Here is a 19,141-nt window from a genome sequence, read left to right as displayed (position 1 = left end):
ACAGTGATGTGCATGAAATAGAGAGTGAGGGAAAGAGAGAGACTGGGAAAGAAACAGGAAGTTAAAAAGTTCTCTCTCCCAGACTCTCATGCTAGTGTAACACGTGCAGATTGATGATGATTAGGTGGAAAGGTACTGGTGTGAGATCTCAGCTGAAAACAGAATGCACGATTAGAGCACACAAACAAGCACAGACACAGGCACCAAAGTTATCTGAACTTTGTTCCACCTCAGCATGCTGTCAAAGTTTGTGTAGCTTTTGCATCTCCAACACAAGAGGAGGCAAACGGACAGACAGACAGAAAGTACAAGATGCACCATATGAGCCTGACATCAGATGGGGACGAAATAAGTGGAGAAATTACGACGAGAGGAAGAACAGAGTGAGGCTATGTGAAAAGCTATAAATTTCCCATGAGGCTGAGGGTGAGAAGCACTATTTGTCATCGTGTGCCACCTGCTCAGCTCAAGACGGATGAGCGGTCATCTCGCCGAAAATTACAAATAGTTGCATTGTTTAAAAGGAACAGAGGACTTCACTGCTGTTTAACAGTACTCTATTTAATAACTCCACTTTTTCTTCCGAAACTCGAGACATCATATTTGTGCTCATCTTTTGAGCATAATCTTTAAATGACATGGTTAATAATACGTGACTTTTTTTCTACATGTGCCATTACATTTATTGCACTATTAAATGCCTTGAAAAATGTATTGTATGATATCTCCAATGTTTCTTTTAGCTTTAGTGAAACATAAGTATGTATGTAAATCTAATAAGTGTGTGTAAATATGTGTGTGTGTGTTTGAGACACTGACCTGGTGAGCAGGAAAGGTGAAAAGGAGGCAGGGTTGTCCTGTTCAGAGAAGAGAGGCATGGATCCGCCCATCAGCCACAACCTGACTGACATGATGATCACCACCTGCAGCAGGTTAAGACATGTAACATTATAACGTCACAAAGCTCTAGCAGCCAAAGGACCATGTTTCCATTAACTTCTTTTTTTAATTGCACAAAATACAATGCTTTAGTGTATTTAATAGGGTTTTCCGTTTTACTGAAAGCTCTTAAAGCCGAGTGACACTTAACCAAAGAGTGATTAAAAGTTAATGTTAATGCAATACAATTTTTTGCCTGTGCTGAAAAGCCTGACAGTCGCATGAAAAAAACATCTGAATGAGAAAGAAACTAATTTCTAGAATACTTTCCAGAAACATTTTGTCAAAAAAACCGATTAATTTGACTTGGAACATGACAATTGTCAAGCCTTGCAAACAGCACTAATTATCAAGATAGCTCCAAACAGTCCTTTTTAGCAGTTTTATCACACCACAACAAGAAACAACAGAAAATTAAAAAACACGTGCTGACATGTAAAGTTTGGACAACTTTGATTTCATGGCATGGTAAGAATTAAGTGAAAGAAGGAAGCGCTACTGGGAGAAATTAAAACATATGAGAAAAAAAAAGGAAAAGCAAATACTCACATAGCTTGTGAGGCCACAAGCTCGTTTGATGAAGGGACCACAGGAGTGGACAAGACACCTGACCCTGGATCCGGACAAGTGACTGGAGAAAGAAAGAGATCGACACAGGGGGCACTGTTTAATCCTCATCATATTCAGATTGGACACCAAAGCCAGACACCACCTCTGCAGTTTGATTCTGTTATAAATCCAATTCTCTGGCATACAAAAAAAACTCGGCCCTATCGTCTCTCTCTTGTATTTCTATCAGCTGAGGTCAAACGTGAACTCTCCCCTTCAGGACACACTCCTGGCCATTAGAGTGAGGGAGAGACTAAGGAAGAAAGACAGCACATGACAGTGGGAAAAATCCATTCAGACCCCATCACTTCCAAGCGTATCCCTTGTGCACAGCTTTCAAAGTGTCACAGCAATCAGTTGGAGGGGAGATCTGTCTGACACATACCCGCAACCCTTTTCATCTCTGCTCTCTCACAACCCCCTTGCCATTCCTCACTATATTTGTCTTCACTGTCTGTTCTGTGGAAGTAGGGTGTGCAAAAAGACAGAGTGGTTAAGACAAGTCAGGCTCTAAGGTGCGCTCCCGTGTGACCGAATGTTCACGGTTACTGTTGGATTTTGTTTTGTTTTTTGTATTTTTGACACTGAATGTTAAAGTGCTTGACACTCGACAAAAGTCAACCGTAATTAGTGGACTTTTCAACTTCCCAGAAATCAAATTACATGGAGCTTATCCCAGCGTTCATTGGGTATGCGGCGCAATTCTGGGGACTGGTCATCAGTCAATTACAGGGCCACATATAGCGAGACAATTTATTCGCTCTCTTATTCATATATCAGGTAAATGTAGGGTTTCCAATGAACCCACTGTGGACTTTTTTGACAGTGGAGGGACACTGGGGAACCCAAAGGAAAACCACTCAGAGATGGGAAGAAGATGCAAACTCCACACAAAATGGCTTCTAGTCACAATTGTACCTAGGAACCTTCTTGCTGTGAGGCAGAAGCGCTAACCACTGAACCACCCACTCTGACATTCTTACTGAAATCTTTGTTCATTTATGAACATTTTGCTGAATCTAAGGGGTTACATCTAGTGGATTTACCAACGCAATGATTTGTGGATGTGGATGGGAAGTAGTAGAATGATGTCACACTTTTATATATGTCATACTATATCATGATAAATACTTTTGCTGATAGAATTCCAAAGCTCCTTGATCAAGAATAAAAAAAAAAAACACGCTGCAGGGAGCCTGTCAAGTTTCATCTTTATAAGACTCTGCAGTTAAGATGACAACACAGAAGTCTGCAGCAAGCAAAATACAGTACAAATACATAACACTTTAAATAAATCATTAATCTAATGACGGAAAAAAATAAATTACAGGAAACATATGTAATTTGAGGTCTGTGCTATGAGAGGATTTTTCCTCCACAGATGTTTTGCTGGCGGAGATGAAATCTAATTTAAAAGAAAATGCTGCATGCCACCTTACATTTCACTTGCAATACCTGTGAGAAGGGATGAATAACAGTAAAATCACAACTTGGGGCTGTGAACATAAAGCAACACCAAACACCAAACCATCCTTGAAAATGAGTCAGTTAGACAACTGAGAAAAAAGAAAAAAGCATCTCATGAAGAAGAGCAAAAGAATGAACAGCGGTGGGGGGGATTCTGTGTGTCTGTTATTACCTTGATATGTGTTAAAGCTGGTATCTGTAAAGGGAAGGGGGAATCAATGGGATGCAAAATTATGTAATTATTATAGATAAGATTGGGGATGAAGCAATCTTTGTAAATATTCTTCAAACATACACACACACACATACACACACACGCATATAAGAATGCAAACATTATGTCTAATATCCCATGTGGTGACTGGTGGGAATGAGCTCCCTAAAGCAAGAGCTAACTTCCCACAAACTTCTCAAGTGATTTCATTCTCTGAATAAAAAATCTGTTTTTTCAGATGATATTGTTTGTTGGTTTCATTCAACAGTAATCTCCAGCTTGTACAGAATCTGTTAGAGGCTTAATGTGGAGCGGTCGGAATGAAAATAAGCTCCCTCAAATCTGAGGCCCTGGTCCTCAGCTGGAAGAAGGTGGAGTGCCCTCTCCAGATCGGGAATGAGATCCTGCCCCACGGGGAGAAGTTCAAGTATCTAGGGGTCTTGTTTACAAGTAACAGAAAGGAGGGGTGCAAGATCGACAGGCAATTTGGGGCAGCATCAGCAGTAAAGCAGACTCTGAATCAGTCTGCGTCACCTATGGTCACGAGGAATTAGCTGAGGTAGCTTGGGCATGTGGTCAGGATGTCTCCCTGGTAAGGTGTACCAGGCAGGTCCCAAATGGGAAGAGGCCCCAGAGAAGACCCAGGACACACTTGAGGGTCTTTGTCTCTAAGCTGACCTGGGAACACCTCGGGATTCCCCCAGAAGAGCTGGATGAAGTGGCCAAGGTGAGGGAAGGTTGGGCTTCTTTGCTTCAGCTGCTGCTCCAGCAACCCAACCCCAAATGAGTGGCAGAAGATGGATGGATGGATGGATGTTTTCTTTTGAACATTTTAGTTTGCCTGTTTTTCTTCAGGCTTGTGTGACTAAGCAAGGGGTCAGGTCACAGACTTTCTATACCTTAGGGAACAGGGATAGGGAAATTAAAATCTTGATGAAATGAGTCTGGACCTTATGCATACCCGTGTTTACTCTTGTATTATGTTCACTTTTTGAGTACTTTGTGCAGGTCAAACTTACCAAGAAAAAACAATATACCAAACTAATCAAAACAAATACACAAATACACACAGTATCTTTATATGTCATCTCTCATGTACTCCTTTTCGAGTAACTGTTCATCTGCTGCTGGACTTGAAATAAACTTGTTTTTGAAAACTCTCCCTTGGTTGGTGCAGGGTCTTGTGTAACAAGATCCTTACACATTCCCAATCATTATACTGATGAAATGACAATATCCCCAATAGAACAAACAGTGGAATTATAATTGACATTTCACCCAGAGGGATTCATCCACACAGATTTATATTCAAAAAGAGCTATAAACACTGGGTTAATTTTGAGATTAAACAGCCTTTGAAATGGTCCATTTATATATATATATATTTTTTTTTTTTCCTCCATTTAGCTAAGGACTAAACCACAATGCAGAAGTGTGAGTCCAGGTTCTCAAACGTTTTGAATCATGCAAGGATGAGAAGCTTTTCACAGAAATGAGAGCAGGTGCCAACTTTGATACCCAATCAAGGTCTATTAAATGTTTTTGGGAAGAACCAGAGACAAGTCAAAACACATTGCTCTTGCTGGAAACAAATGGGAGCCGCATTAAAATGAAGTAAAAGGAAATGCAACAGTACTTTTCTTTTTCTTAAAATGATAGTTTAAATTTTATATTTATAAAAGCATGATATAGGCAAGATGAGGTCTCTGACATACAATTAGGAAATGCCTGCCTTAGTTTTACACTCCCTAGAAATGAAACTCATTTTATAACAATACTTTACTTTGTACTGTAGACACATTTGGTCCAGTAATTGTGTCTGCTTTCTAAACTAAGAGCTCCCCTCACAGTTGACATTCTTCACATTCCTCCATCTGAATGTCATTTCCTCTGCCCCCCCCCCTTTCATCCTAAAGTTCATCTTACTCCGCTTTGAAAGCGGTCAGATCCCCGCAGTGTTCACACAACGTCCCATCTGCCCCATCTTGTCTTGGTTCATGCATTACATGACAGGGCGGGAGTTGTGTGGTGGGAAGTTGGGGGAATCCCAGACTATGTAAAATCTGCCCACTCGCTGAAGGCAAGAGCATTATCATGGGGCTATTCCGCAATAAAATGTGCAAAGCATAATCTGCTGCTGCAAAAATAAATATCCTGGGAGAAAAGCAAGTTGTTTTTGCTTTGATTCACTAGTGTTGATGTACCAGTGCAAATACCCAAGTCTAAAATAACTGGCAAAAATCTACATTTTCTAAATTGTTACTTTAATGATTGAGGTAGTAGAACGTTTTATCGTCATTGTCATCTAGACCAAGGTGAACACACACACCTCAAATCGTTCACAGAAACAAAAAAGTGTGATTGCCGGACACCGTTAACCAGGTGCTCCGACTACTCTCTGCATCCCTATGGGGACTAGAAAAAGGAGAAAGCAGTGATGAATACAAAGAGGATGGGGGAATCATGTAACTCCCAGATGACGGAAAAGAAATCGATGTAAAACTAATCTAAGATTATCATCACCATATATAACCCATATATAAAGCCATTAATAAAGGCATGGGGACCAACTGGGCTGGCAAACAAGTCTTCAAGGAGGCTTTCATGTGCACACACACCTCCTGAAAATAAATTATAGCATACCATGAAAAGTGTCAACGGCTTCTAGTAACCCTTAAACCGAATGTCACCTAATATACTCACTTTTGCCCTAATGTATATGCAATAAAAAGCAGGATACTTTTGTTTTAACATCATTGGTTTTAATGTGGGGGTGGCGTGGCACAGGAGGTAGAGCAATCTGCTTTGGAACCCAACATTCCTGGTTCGATTGCCGGCTCCTCCTAGTGTGTCAAAGTGTTGTTGAGCAAGACACTGAACCCCAAACTGCTCCCCTGGCACTGGTGGATGGCATGCCTACTGCTCATGGTTCATCCATGATGGCTAAATTGCAGAGAACAAAATGTCCTCACGGGGATTAATAAGGTTAAATTATTAATATTCAAAAGTATAATTCAACCACCCATCTTGTGATTTACTGAGCTCTTAGTCAATTAGTGATTGTGACTGTTGCTGAATGCTTATCAGCTCCACATTGTGCACAGATGCTTCTGGTGGAGACGTCAGAACAATGAGACTACCTACAGATTTTTTGCATCTTTAAGTGATTTGATATTTCTTATATAGACAGTAGATTCAATAGATAGTCTTTATGCATGAACATGCTTGCACAGCAGCTACTAGGCACCTTTTTTTTTAACTATACATGATTTCATGCGGACTGAAAAGCACATTTCTCAGACTTATATAATTTCTTTATCACAATTTAGAATTGCTTTAGTGGTCTCCTCCATCACTGACTGTGCTCAGATATCCTGCTTTCAGTTCAAAGTCCCCATGGCTAAAACACACACAAATGCTCAATTACACATGGTTGCTACACCACTGTTAGCAACTGGTGTCATTCACAAAATTATTCTTGATTGTTTACCCTCAAAACAAATCTGTTTCAACATGTAATTTAGCTTCTTGGGAAATCCATGCATTTCTGTTCTACTTGGCATACGGGTCCGCAGAGACCGCTGTAGCATGAAAGACGTGCAAAGCATTTTAATAGAAATGCCCTCTGGCAGCAACATAAAGACTAGCATGAGTGATGATGTCATATAGTGGCGAAGTTTGCGCAGGATGGGATTGCAGAGGGTAGGAGGACAGTGGTTCCAGAGCTTGGCAAAATTGTTCCGAAAAGCACAGAGGACCCATTGGAAAAAAGTCCGAGCAACAATTCCACAGTCAGCAAGCAGTAACAAAAGGAGATCAGAGTCTTAGCAAAGTTAACCCCTCCCCGCAAAAGGGACAAAGGCACAAGAGAAAACCAGGGGAACTTAGTCATCCATTCTCTGGTTAGACAATCCCAAGACTGAGCAAAGAGCAAAAAACTGAGGGGGACCTCATTTAGATATCATCCAACGATTTAACATGTCTCTAAGGACATCATTGACCATTTCCTGGAAGACAGCTGGGGCATTAGTTAATCCAAAAGGCATGACCAAATATTAGATGCCCAGTTGGCAAGTTGAAAGGCATTTCCCACTCATCTGCCTTCCGAATCCAGACCAGGTGGTAAGCATTGCAGAGGTCCAGTTTGATAGATGGTTGCCCCCTGGAGCAGCCCAAAACCATTGGACATCAGGGGCAAAGGATAACAGTTCCTAACAGTCACCTTAGTCAACCCCCAATACACAGCCTGAGACCACGATCCTTCTTTTCAAGAAATAAAAAGTCAGAACCTGCAGGAGAGGATGAAGGTCTGATGAGCCCAGCCTCAAGCGACTCCTTGAGGTATGTCTCAGCTGGTGACAGGGTGACGATGCATCCTCGGCGTGGTAAGAGATCAATAGCACAGTCATAAGATCGGTGGGAGATAATGAAGTGGCCTTGTACTTGTTAAAAACCCTCATTCAGGTCAAGATACTCAGCAGGGAGCAAGCAGAGAATGATGTTCATGTTCCCAGCAGACTGTGAAGGGCACTTGCATGCAGGTAATTGAAGCACAGGGAGTGAGTACTGCCCCAGTCCTGCCCTACTGGACGGTGCTTGGCTTTTCCCACAAGCTCAGGACATGTTGAATGGAAAGGGCCCTGCAGCCCAGGCAACAGCATTCCCAAGCAATCCCTCTCGGCTTGAGGCAAGACATGTCAAGCTGCTTGGGCACCTCAGGAGCAGGGGGTGATGATGGGGGACCTGGGAGTGACGCATCGAAGCCAGTGGATGAGTCCCTGAACAGCTGTCTTGACATCCAATGGTTGTCAAGACGGATGGTCTGGTCAATCAGGGCCAGGATTTTTGCATCAAGTCATCCTTGCATCAAGTCATCCTTGATGACAACCGGACAGACCATGGTGGAAGACTGCCATGTTCCAGCCACTTTCAGCAGAAGAGAATCGCATACTCAGTGACACTAGAGTTGCCTTGGCGTAAATGCAACAGACTGTTGACTGCATCTCTGCCCACTGATGGATGGTCAAATACCCTGCACATCTCCTCAGTGAACCTTGGGTAGCTGGAACAAACACTACCCCTGTTCCCTGATGGATGTGGCCCATGCAGAGGCCTTACCAGTCAGCAGGGTTATGATGTAGGCGATGCGACATCATAACCTAGACCTAGATCAGGGCGATGATGTAGGTGTAGCGATCAGAGGGGAAGGAGGTGGGTTGTAGCTCAAGGTGAGGGAGCATTGGTTCAAGAACCTGACAGTCTCTGGGATTCCATCATACCTCTCTGGAGCAGGATGTCAGGGCTAAGCCTGTTGAGCACTAGCCAGGGTAGTACCAGGGGTAGGCAGAGGGCATGCAAGTAGAGCAGTAACACAGTTGGACCTCTTGTAAGATCTGCTCATGTCAACTGTATGCATTTGTTCAATGCTGGTCTGAGGAGGAACAGGAAGAGACCCCTCAATTGTGTCGCCCTCATCTCTGCTGAGTCTTGTCCCATGGCTCAGTCTTGCTGTCCGGTTTCACCCAGAGTTTGGACCGAAGTCTCTGGAGTACCAGGCTGAAGCTTGACCAAAAGACTTCAGGGTGGCCTCCAATGCAAACAAATTTCAGAGCAATATCTTTATGGACTCAAATAAAAGTTGAAAATTGAAACAAAATTGTTCCAAAAGCACAGAAGATCCAAAACAAAAGTCCAAGCAACATCAATAACTCCACATTCAGCAAGTAGCAACAAAGGAGATCAGAGTCTAGGCAAAGTGTAAAAAATGCAAAACATCAACAGCGCACGCACGCACGCACGCACGCACGCACGCACGCACGCACGCACGCTCTTTGGGTAGACAATCCCAAGACAGAGCAAAAAAAAAAACAAAAAACTGAGGGGGCTTATAAAGGGAAAGCAAATAAGTCACAGGTGGTAGTAATGAGAACTTTACAAGGTCTAATCGACAGAAAACGTGACTAAGCAACAACAGAACAGGTGAAAATGAGGACATCTGGTGGCAATCGTCCGGAATCCTCACACTTTTCCAAGTGCTACTATCCTTTCCAGCGATGAGTCATTAGCGTAGTCATCTAGGATACTGAATTTCCTAAAGTTCCACAAACATGTTGAGGTTTTCCAAAAGCACTACTCCTTCTGGTACATGAAGAAAAAAAAATGCATTCTATAGAATATCCTCAACAATTTGTGTCGGTTAAGGACTTAGGACGTAGCTTTATTGAGGTCAGAGAACATTTTTGGGTGTTAAAGGGCAAACACTTTTCCTAGTCTCAAACCATTCGTCTGTGATTCTACTCAGTAAAGCTAAAATATTGAACGAAATAAACAAGAAGAAAACACAATTTCATCCGGAGCATGGGCAAAAAAAATATATCCAAGATGTGCTCTCCTCATCTAATCCATTGTATCTGCATCTGAACCTCACACATTCACTGTAAAGTTTTCTTTTCCCTTTTTGAAGTATTTGCTTGATGTGTGCAAAATTCCTTCAGCTGAATTTGGCTTTGCTTTGAAACATGAATTAGTAATATGCTTATTAGTTAAATTTGTCTGAGCTGGAAACATGTAAAACTTATAAATATGTTGTTGGTCCTGTTATTTTACATTTTTACAAAATGAGTTGCCTCAAAATATTATGTAAATCTGTACAAAAAAACGAGTTATTTCTTCTCTAGATTCATCCAAGTGTACTGTGAAAAAGAAGGCGTTTGATACTTTTGTTTACAGATACCTCTTGATGCATTATGTAATTACAATATCCAAACTATTATAACACCATTTTCACTTAGTACATTGTCAAATGATCTATTTGGTGCATAGCGACATCATATTTTGCTTATTTCATGGTGGTGCTTGCTTTGCCGCTTGGCTGAGTGAATAGGATCAAGGAGTGAAGTGAAATATGCAATCCAATAGTGACATTCACAACATAACTGTTATTGGTGCCATTACAATACAGACATATCAAGATTGCATAATCAACATTTCTCAAAATAATAATAATGTGTTGACCCACTGAATCCTGGGTGATTCTGTCCCTGTCATTTTTATCAACTGATCTGTAAGCACCTCTAGATGAACGGTACAAAATCATGTCCACAAGTATACAGTAACCACAAACAATATAAATGTCATTCACAGTTCCTTTCTAGCATAGATTTAATTTATTTTCAAGAGATTATTGGTCTTGCCAGCTATATCATAGAGTCAGAGTTGTGACCATGAGTTTTGTAGCTTTGTTTATTTAATTGTTTAAGCACTTGGTTGATGGATTTGCTACATGCTGGTAATTATACACTAATGATAAAGCTTAGATTGGATTCTTTTTAAGCTTCAACAACAATTTGTTCATGGTCCATCAAAATTAATTTAGTGAATGGCATGACAAATTAGGGTTGAAAATAAGTATTTGGTCACCTACAAACAGGCAAGATTTCTGTCTCTCACAGACCTGTAACATCTTCTTCCTTCAGAGGCTCATCTGTCCTCCACACGTTACCTGTATGAATGGTACCTGTTTGAACTGGTTATCAGAATAAAAGACACCTGTCCACAACCTCAAACAGTCACACTCCAAACTCCATTATGGCAAAGACCAAAGAGTTGTCAAAGGACACCAGAAACAAAATTGAAGACCTGCACCAGGCTAGGAAGACTGAAATTGCAAAAGGTAAGCAGCTTGATGTGAAGAAATCAACTGTTGGATCAATTATTAGAAAATGGAAGACATGCAAGACCCCTGATAATCTCCCTTGTTCTGGGCTCCACACATAATCTCATCCTGTAGGGTCAAAATTATCAAAAAAACGGTGAGCAACAATCCCAGAACTGCATGGCGGGACCAAGTGAATGATCTGTAGAGAGCTGGGACCAAAGTAACAAAGGCTACCATCAGTAACACGCTATGCCACCAGGGAGTCAAATCCTGCAGTGCCATATGTGTCCCCCTGCTTAAGCCAGTAATGTCCAGGCCCATCTGAAGTTTACTAGAGAACATTCGGATGATTAAGAAGAGGATTGGGATAATGTCCTATGGTCGGATGAAACCAAAATAGAACTTTTTTGGTACAAACTCAACTTGTCGTGTTTGGAGGAAAAAGAATGCTGAGTAGCATACAAATAACACCATACTGTGAAGCATGGGGGTGGAAACATCATGCTTTGGAGCTGTTTTTCTGCAAAGGGACCAGGACAACTGATCCCTGTAAAGGAAAGAATGAATGGGACCCTGTATCGTGGATTTTGAGTGAAAACCTCCTTCCGTCAGCAAGGGCATTGAAAATGAAACGTGGCTGGGTCTTTCAGCATGACAATGATCCCAAACACACCGCCCGGGCAACAAAAGAGTGGCTTCATGAGAAGCATTTCAAGGTCCTGGAGTGGCCCAGCCAGTCTCCATATCTCAACCTCATAGAAAATCTTTGGCGGGAGTTGAAAGTCCGTGTTGCCCAGCGACAGCCCGATTGCTCTGGAGGGGATCTACATGGAGGAATGGGCAAAAATACCAGCAACTGTTTGTGAAAACCTTGTGGAGACTTATAAAAAAACATTTGAATCCTGTCATTGCCAACAAAGCGTATATAACAGAAAATTGAGATGAACCTTTGGTATTGACCAAATATTTATTTTCCACCATTATTTGCAAAAAATCTTTAAAAAATCAGACAGTGATTTTTTTTTTTTCATTCTTGAAGTGCACCTATGATGCAAATGACAGGCCTCTCTTGTCTTTTTAAGTGGGAGAACTTGCACAATTGGTGGCTGTCTAAATACTTTTTGCCCCACTGTATATGCTTACACACAGACAGGCAAACAGACGCACAAAGGTGGATGCACACATGCACGCATGCCCATACATAGATCTATTGTTCTTGTTTAACTACTCTGTTCAATTTACATAATTATGTCAGTGCATGTGTGCATGTGCGCCTGTCCATGGAGCTGATTTTAGATGTGTGAAGGGGAACAATAATTCATTTCTTTCACTGATTGTTTGAACTTTTTAAATTGACAATAAAAACAGATATTAAAGCACTTTTGACATGTTCATCTGATACTTCGCTGTACACTCTCACAGAAGTTATACTGGTTATCTGGTTATCTATGTTCAAAAAAGACATCAAATTAACAGAAAAATAACACTTAAAGCTCCAATCCAGCTACAACACTAAATTAGCCTATTTCCATGCCTGCTCAAATAATTCAGGTTTTATATTTCATCTATAATCTCTATACAGAGGGGTTTCCACACTACTTCCCCCATTTTGTGTGTTCCAGTTTGAGTCTGATGTATCTTTAATTATTTTCCTTTTTTTTTTTTCCTGCACGCATCATGACCCATTCACACTATTCCAATGAGGATGTCTTTTCAGTGCTGCCTGTCTGTCTTTGAATAAATGAATAAAAACAGCCAACAGCGGGGGCTGTTTCATCACTGCAGGGGACTGATTTCTTGGCGCAGGCCACTACTCTCAAAGTACCCTTGTAATTAATTAAATGAATGATGAACGATGAATCCATTGATACATGGTACTGAAAACAATAACCCTACGGACAGGGAAAAATAACAATAATCATAACATATTGGGCCAAAAACTTGAAAGGTTATGGAAGGACAAATAGAGGTTATACTGCATATACTATAGCCCCTAACAAAACACAAACCAGTATAACCTAAATGTAAATGTGGAATTTATTTATTGTGATTGAAGAATGCATAGTTCTTTTATTACGTTTTACCTGCAACAAAAATAGCTTTCTAACTACAGAAAAAGTTTGAGTAATGATGGATTTTGGTTTCAAAATCTAATTATTTTTTATCCCCTAATTGTAATTGTTTGTTCCAAATGCAAATTGTAGCCTCGAAGTGTCCAGATGTGCAAAAGAGTGAGTGAACGGTTAGTTGCCTCTTTATTCACTCTATTTGATAGACTGGAAACCAGTCTGTTGTGAACCCCAGTCCTTGTCCAATGATGGATAGGTTCTGTGAGTTCTCTGAGTGCAGGATAAGTAGTATAGTTTACGAATTAATAAATTCATTTATGAATCTACAAATGCATGAATGAAAAAAAAAAAAAAAAAAAAAAACCTCAGTAATTTCTTTGGTCTTTGTGACATGACATGAACCGGTAGACTTTTCCCAACCATAGAGACTACCATTCTTGGATGTTATTGGTGGAGAGTATGAACAAGGTGTTCTATTTTCATCTACCATGAAAAATGTCAATGGCTTCTGTTAACCTTTAAACCTAATGTCATTTAATATACTCAATTAGTTTTGCCCTAATAAATATGCAATTTGCAATAAAATATAAAGCATTCCCTGGTTTACACAATACTTTTTGTTTTATATCAGATTGGCGTAACAGGAGAGTTGTGTGGTATAGGAGACAGAGCTTTGGAAATGAATATTCCTGGTTCAATTCCCGACCCCTCCTTGTGTGTTTAACTGTTGTTGAGTTAGACACCCCTTCTGCTCATGGTTCATCCATGATGGGTTAATTGAAGACAATTAATTTTCCCACGGGGATGAATAAAGGATAAATTATAGTTATTATAAATCAGTGGTGGGCCGTCAGGGCCTGCAAGGCCTTCTTTACTGGCCTAAAAAATCTGAATCAAAGACTGATTTTGATTATATTTTGCACATGAATACTTATTGAATAATTACAAACAAGATTTTGAGTTGTGACGCCAAGGCCTTCTAAAAGGGTACAGTAACATTAGTGTGTCGCACGCCCTTTGATTGTATAGTCAGAGATTATACTAGCCAGAGCTAGCAGGCTGCATCTGTAGCTAGCTGTACAAACACAGATAAAGTTGTGGTGATATAGTAGCTAATTTGTCAACCCATGATGACTGAAGGAAGAGAAGAAATTGATGTGGTTGCAGATTTATTGTCAAAGCGATTTTAAAGACGGGCTTTTCAAGAAAAACTGGACATCATTAAAAAAGGTCGGCCAATTCCGAAGCTATCAGGCCTGATAGCAGTGCAAGACAAAGGATTTATCCTTTACTTTCAGTGCGCTAACTATGAGCATTAGCCCTGGCTCACAGGCTCCGAGGTACACTGCAAATTGTATTACTGGGAATGTTTGTTATTTGCCACTGATCAACATGGTGTTTGGAGCCACACTAGGTTTGACTTGCCTAACCAAGGCCGCAACAAGACATCAGAGTGTTGCTGGACACTTAAAAGCAACAGTGCTGTCCAAAACTTTTAGGGAACCCAGAGTGGATCTACAAATGAGTGAGCGAGCAGCACAGAGAGCACTGCTCCTGTGTTATGTAATGGGCACAGATGTCAAGGAGTGGTTTGTCAGATCGGAGATGTTACCAGTGGGAAACGAGCCGATGTCAAAGCAAGTCTTATCGTCCAATTTTTGGGTGGAAAATGAATGTCTGGGTAAAGTTGTGGCACAGTGTTCTGATGACGCAGCGGTCATGTCTTCTGAATTAAATGGAGTGCTAGCTAAAGTTAAGGTGAGAGCAGTGTTTAGGGCTGACCATCCCCATGTCCACTGCTTCTGTCAAGCGGACATTTTAAGCCCTAAAGCGAATTAAAACTTATGCTAGAAATAAGTCAGGACAGGCTTGACTTTCAGTAGCTTTGATGGCAATAGAAAAGGACTTCGTGATGGAGCTGAAGCACACGGATAATCTGTATGACACAGTAATTGAACTCCTTGTAAGGAAAGAAAGAAGGATGATTTTGCGTACAAAAATCAGAAGTTTTGGTAAGTAAGATGTCGAAATTTTCCTAAATAATATTGCAACTTTATGAGGGTATTATTGTTACTTGTTTATGTGTGCCACAGTTGTAGCTGCAGGAGAAGGGGACTTGTGCAAGCCGGGTTTGTTTCTTCAGCAACAGCATTTATTGTGGCTACACAAGTTATCTCTGCAATGTAACAGCTCTTTATATTGCATTTCTGCATAATAAGATGTATTTCATAGCCAGAAAACAGTTATTTAAGGGTGGATTATTAAATGGAGCACTACTGAAGGCCTAGGTATAGCCCAGGATGTAGACTATGGCAAGTAATCGGCTGGGAGTGTTCTATAGCATTTTAGTGAAGATTATCCTAATCATTTTTAATTCTTATTTATGGACTGAGTTTATTAAATGTCATACCTAGCCCTTTCTGTCATGGAAACTGAGGGACAGCAGCAGAGACTAGCACTCTCTCTGACAAGAATTTTCAACCCATGAATGTATCACTGAGCATGTCAAAGCCTTCTTTAATTTCTATCCAGACCTGCAAAGTGGTGCACGATGAAGTTGCAGGTCGACTTCCCCTACCATAACTCTTGAGATACCCCAAATAATTTAATTTTGTCGATCTCAATTTCTCCTGGAGTTTCTAAATGTGAAATATGTTGTTTGCTCATTCTTCCTGGACTTTCTTGAGCTGCTAGGACTACTCCGACACACAAGTTAGATCATGCTGGCAAGGTTAAAGGAGATTCGAAACCGGCTGTAGTTGTAAATATGATTCTGTGGCCTGCCTCGTCAACAAATGGTACCTTTCCAGGTTAAACCCAGGCTTTCATTATTTGTCAGCTTGGCTTGGCTTACGCTCTGGCAACCCTCTGTGCAGGACAAATAGTTCAGCAAATGGTAACAGGTCTGGGATCAAAAACATTTAAAGTGAGGATTAGAGAGAGTTTAAGAAAAGATTAAACTGATTTTAAACTGCTGGGTTAAAATATTTTCAGAATCACTTACTTATCCCAATTCCAGGGATATCTGCATCATGATCTGGGTCGTGAGCATTAAAGGGTTCACATTCAATCTCAAAATCACATTCATCCGCCTGGCAGATTGGGTCAGATGTGCATTACATCAAGCCAAGGAGAGGATTAGTATCAGGCACTGTTGCAGGCTTACAACCATGTAGCTTTTCCAAGAGAAAACAGAAGAGAAATATAAAATCAAGAGGTTTACTTTATTTGTACGAGTGTGTTTCTTTCTACAGCTCAAAGAGCTCAAAGAGCTCAAAGATTCTGCTCATTAAATTTGGAGCCCGGGAGCAGTATTTCCGAGTTAGAAAAGATTTCTATTTCCGCTCCACTTCTTGACAGAGGAGGAAAAAAAGTTGTTCTTTTGTTTGTAAGCTCCCATATCCATAACAAGAGGCACCAATTTGAGCCTGACAGACAGACAGACAGACAGAGAGACAGACAAATATGCATTGGAAGAAAAAGAGTGCGGTATGTGCACCTTCTGCGAAAAGTAAATTTCTACAGACTACAACGCAGATGCGAGAAGGTTCAATGTAATGCTGCCAGGTTAGTCACGCTACTTTATGCAAAACCGATTTTTTCCAAATGACACTGGTTTTGGAAATTTCCAGACGCACAAGATTAGATATAAAGATTCTAGACTCAAACAAGCAAACAAGCGCGACAGCTTGGCTCTTATGACTTTCAGCGTGTGATTTCAATTTGAGTTACGAAAATTGCTTTAGAGCAGGTGCGATTGGCATCTGGGATCATTAAGTTAGCACATCTTGTGCTTGCGTGCTCACAAATGGAACCCCTTCTGTCACCAAGGTTCAGTTTCAAATTACTTTCTTGCCAAACACTGACATGAAAATCTCAGTATGCAAAGGCACTATAGATAGATTCTGGTGCATGTATGGTTAGATTACGTAAACTCTGGCAGACAAATTCAATTTTTTTCAGCCTTGGTCTCATACTTTTTGAATCGCCAGCTCCTCCGCAGACATTTTAATTCACTAAGACACTCAAACCCTGAACTACAGCATGGTGCCTTTGCCAAGAAGCAAAGTTCGAAAAAACACTTTAAATGGCCATCAGACTAGAAAATGTAGCTCCATTTACGTTATGTTCTTTTTTTACTGCTTTCTCTCTTTTTGTTGTCTCTTTATGCTTGGAAAGAAACAGTTAATTCTCACAGCCATTTGGATGAGTGCACATTCCTCACTCGGTTTGGAAGCTTTTCAAAGTAGCACACGTGTCTCTTACACTTAGTTCTCTCAATTTTGTTAATTGGACCCGCTTTCATCTGTCCATTAGCTTTAGGTATAGTATAGTAAAGTAAATTTATCATGCATTCAACCCGAACAAAGCAACCAAGGTTCATTTATCATCCACTTGGATACCACATGACTGCTGAGGCCCAATTAAAGCCAGTGACGTATTGTGAATAAATAATATTCCTTTGGAACCAAAGTATCATGAAATTAATAAATACATAAATAAATAAAGCAGTAAAATTAAGTCTCCTTAATCTCCCAACATCAGAATTTTGGTCAAGGTTTCTTCCAAGTCAGGCACCATAAAAATGTGTGTGAGCGAGTGTTGAATATGTTAAAGAAGAGACAGGGCGTTTGCAAAGAATAACCACGTGAAAGATAGCATAGACATAGAAAGCAAGAGTTTGGGGAAAGGCGAGAAACATTGAGAAATGTAACAGCAACGTAATGAGCAATGACTGAAGCTCCGAGCTAAGACAGGGACAGAGAGAGGAGGAGAAACCTCAAAGTATTTCAGTTCTCTCCACTATTTTCCCTATGGCCTTAAAACAAAACGCCTCTCACATCTCCCTGATGTCCTCATTATTGCCTGTCTGCTCCTGAGCCGGCGCAAGTTAGGTGTTCATGGAAACAGGGAGGAGTTATGCAGTATGTTGGAGATGGAAGCGAAACGAATGGGGCCTCAAAAAGAAAAAAAAAAAAACCTTGAAGGAATCCAGGGGGATGTGCTTCCAAAACAAGTGATTCTTCCAAATGTGAGGTGTAACTAACGTGTTTTAAATCCCGACCCGCACTATAACATGACTTTTAAAATATATTTAAAACGAACCATGTATACACATTACATATCATGCAAAATTATTCAAACATTGGATTATATTGGACGCAGAGCTGACTGTTTTTTATCATACCAGCAAAGGGGGTCTTGTTGTAACTGACCGAAACATTAACAGCCACAAGAAACAATGAGGACATTCGTTCACTGTCTCCACACTTATCCTGCACCCAGGGTAGCCTCTTCCAGCTGGGGGTTTAACCTTCAGCGGAAAACCTTCAATCTTTGGGGAACATACTCCATAGACAGTCAACCATTCACGCACTTCATTCTTATGGACAAATTAGTGTTCAACAGACCGTCTTGTTTGTTTTGGTAAGTTAAGGTAGAGAAAAGCGAGGAGAAAAGAAGACCCACACAGATAACCTCTGCTGGAACCAGAACCAGGAATCTTCACATGTCATAGGAATGCTGAACAATGCAACAATGAGCCAAGGTAGTACACTCATCATCGAAAACAGTGAAAAATATAAATTTGAATGACTGGTGTTAGGCTGATTCACAGTTCTAACTATCCAGTGTGGTGTAATGGGTTATTCTTATTTGATTTATTACCTCAGAACTGACCTTTGTCATATAAGACAAGTGACATATTGAAGCATAGACTATATTGGTATCCTCGACCAACAGCATCATGGACCCTTTTTTCTCTTAAATGGCCAAATGCCTTTCAGGCAGCCACTGGAAAAATTGTGCTACCACGGTTTTGGTCATATAGGCTGTATATCTACAGGAGTTATGAGGAAAAAGTCTGGAATTGAACATGACCTAATCCTAAGTCTGCATTATTGCAGACTTGCAGTAGAGGAATTTACAGTCTTTTTGTTGATGAAGAAAAGGGAGCAAAACAATAAACACCCACTGTTAAAGACAGTACTAAAGAAAGCATGTACAATAATATCATCAAAAAATATCTACCTGAAGAAAGGTATGCATTCTCTAACACCTCTATAGGTCCTCCATGGTCTCGGGCATTTTATAAAAATCTTCATCTGAAATCAAACTATCCAGAAAAATTTTGCTCTCCATAAAAATATATCCAGTCAAAATTACAAATTAAATATATGAACATGC

The 19,141-nt window shown here is 40.5% G+C and overlaps 1 protein-coding gene across 2 annotated transcripts in view; it reads right to left on the bottom strand.

The window, feature by feature from the left end:
• The window catches only part of tmtc1 (transmembrane O-mannosyltransferase targeting cadherins 1), a 129,318-nt gene that overhangs the window by 50,803 nt on the left and 59,374 nt on the right, over positions 1-19,141 (bottom strand). For both annotated transcript variants that reach the window (XM_086146697.1, XM_086146698.1), the window contains exons 5-6: positions 1,489-1,570; positions 820-923 (exon numbers count right to left, since the gene is read on the bottom strand). In XM_086146697.1, coding sequence (XP_086002823.1) covers positions 820-923; positions 1,489-1,570 — 186 coding nt within the window. The remainder of the gene's footprint in view (positions 1-819; positions 924-1,488; positions 1,571-19,141) is intronic.

Source organism: Fistularia commersonii, chromosome 5, assembly GCF_037954325.1.
Source record: "Fistularia commersonii isolate RoL2024-O1a breed Wild chromosome 5, RoL_Fcom_v1.0, whole genome shotgun sequence".
NCBI lineage: Eukaryota > Metazoa > Chordata > Actinopteri > Syngnathiformes > Fistulariidae > Fistularia > Fistularia commersonii.
This window is presented reverse-complemented; position numbering and strand designations above follow the sequence as displayed.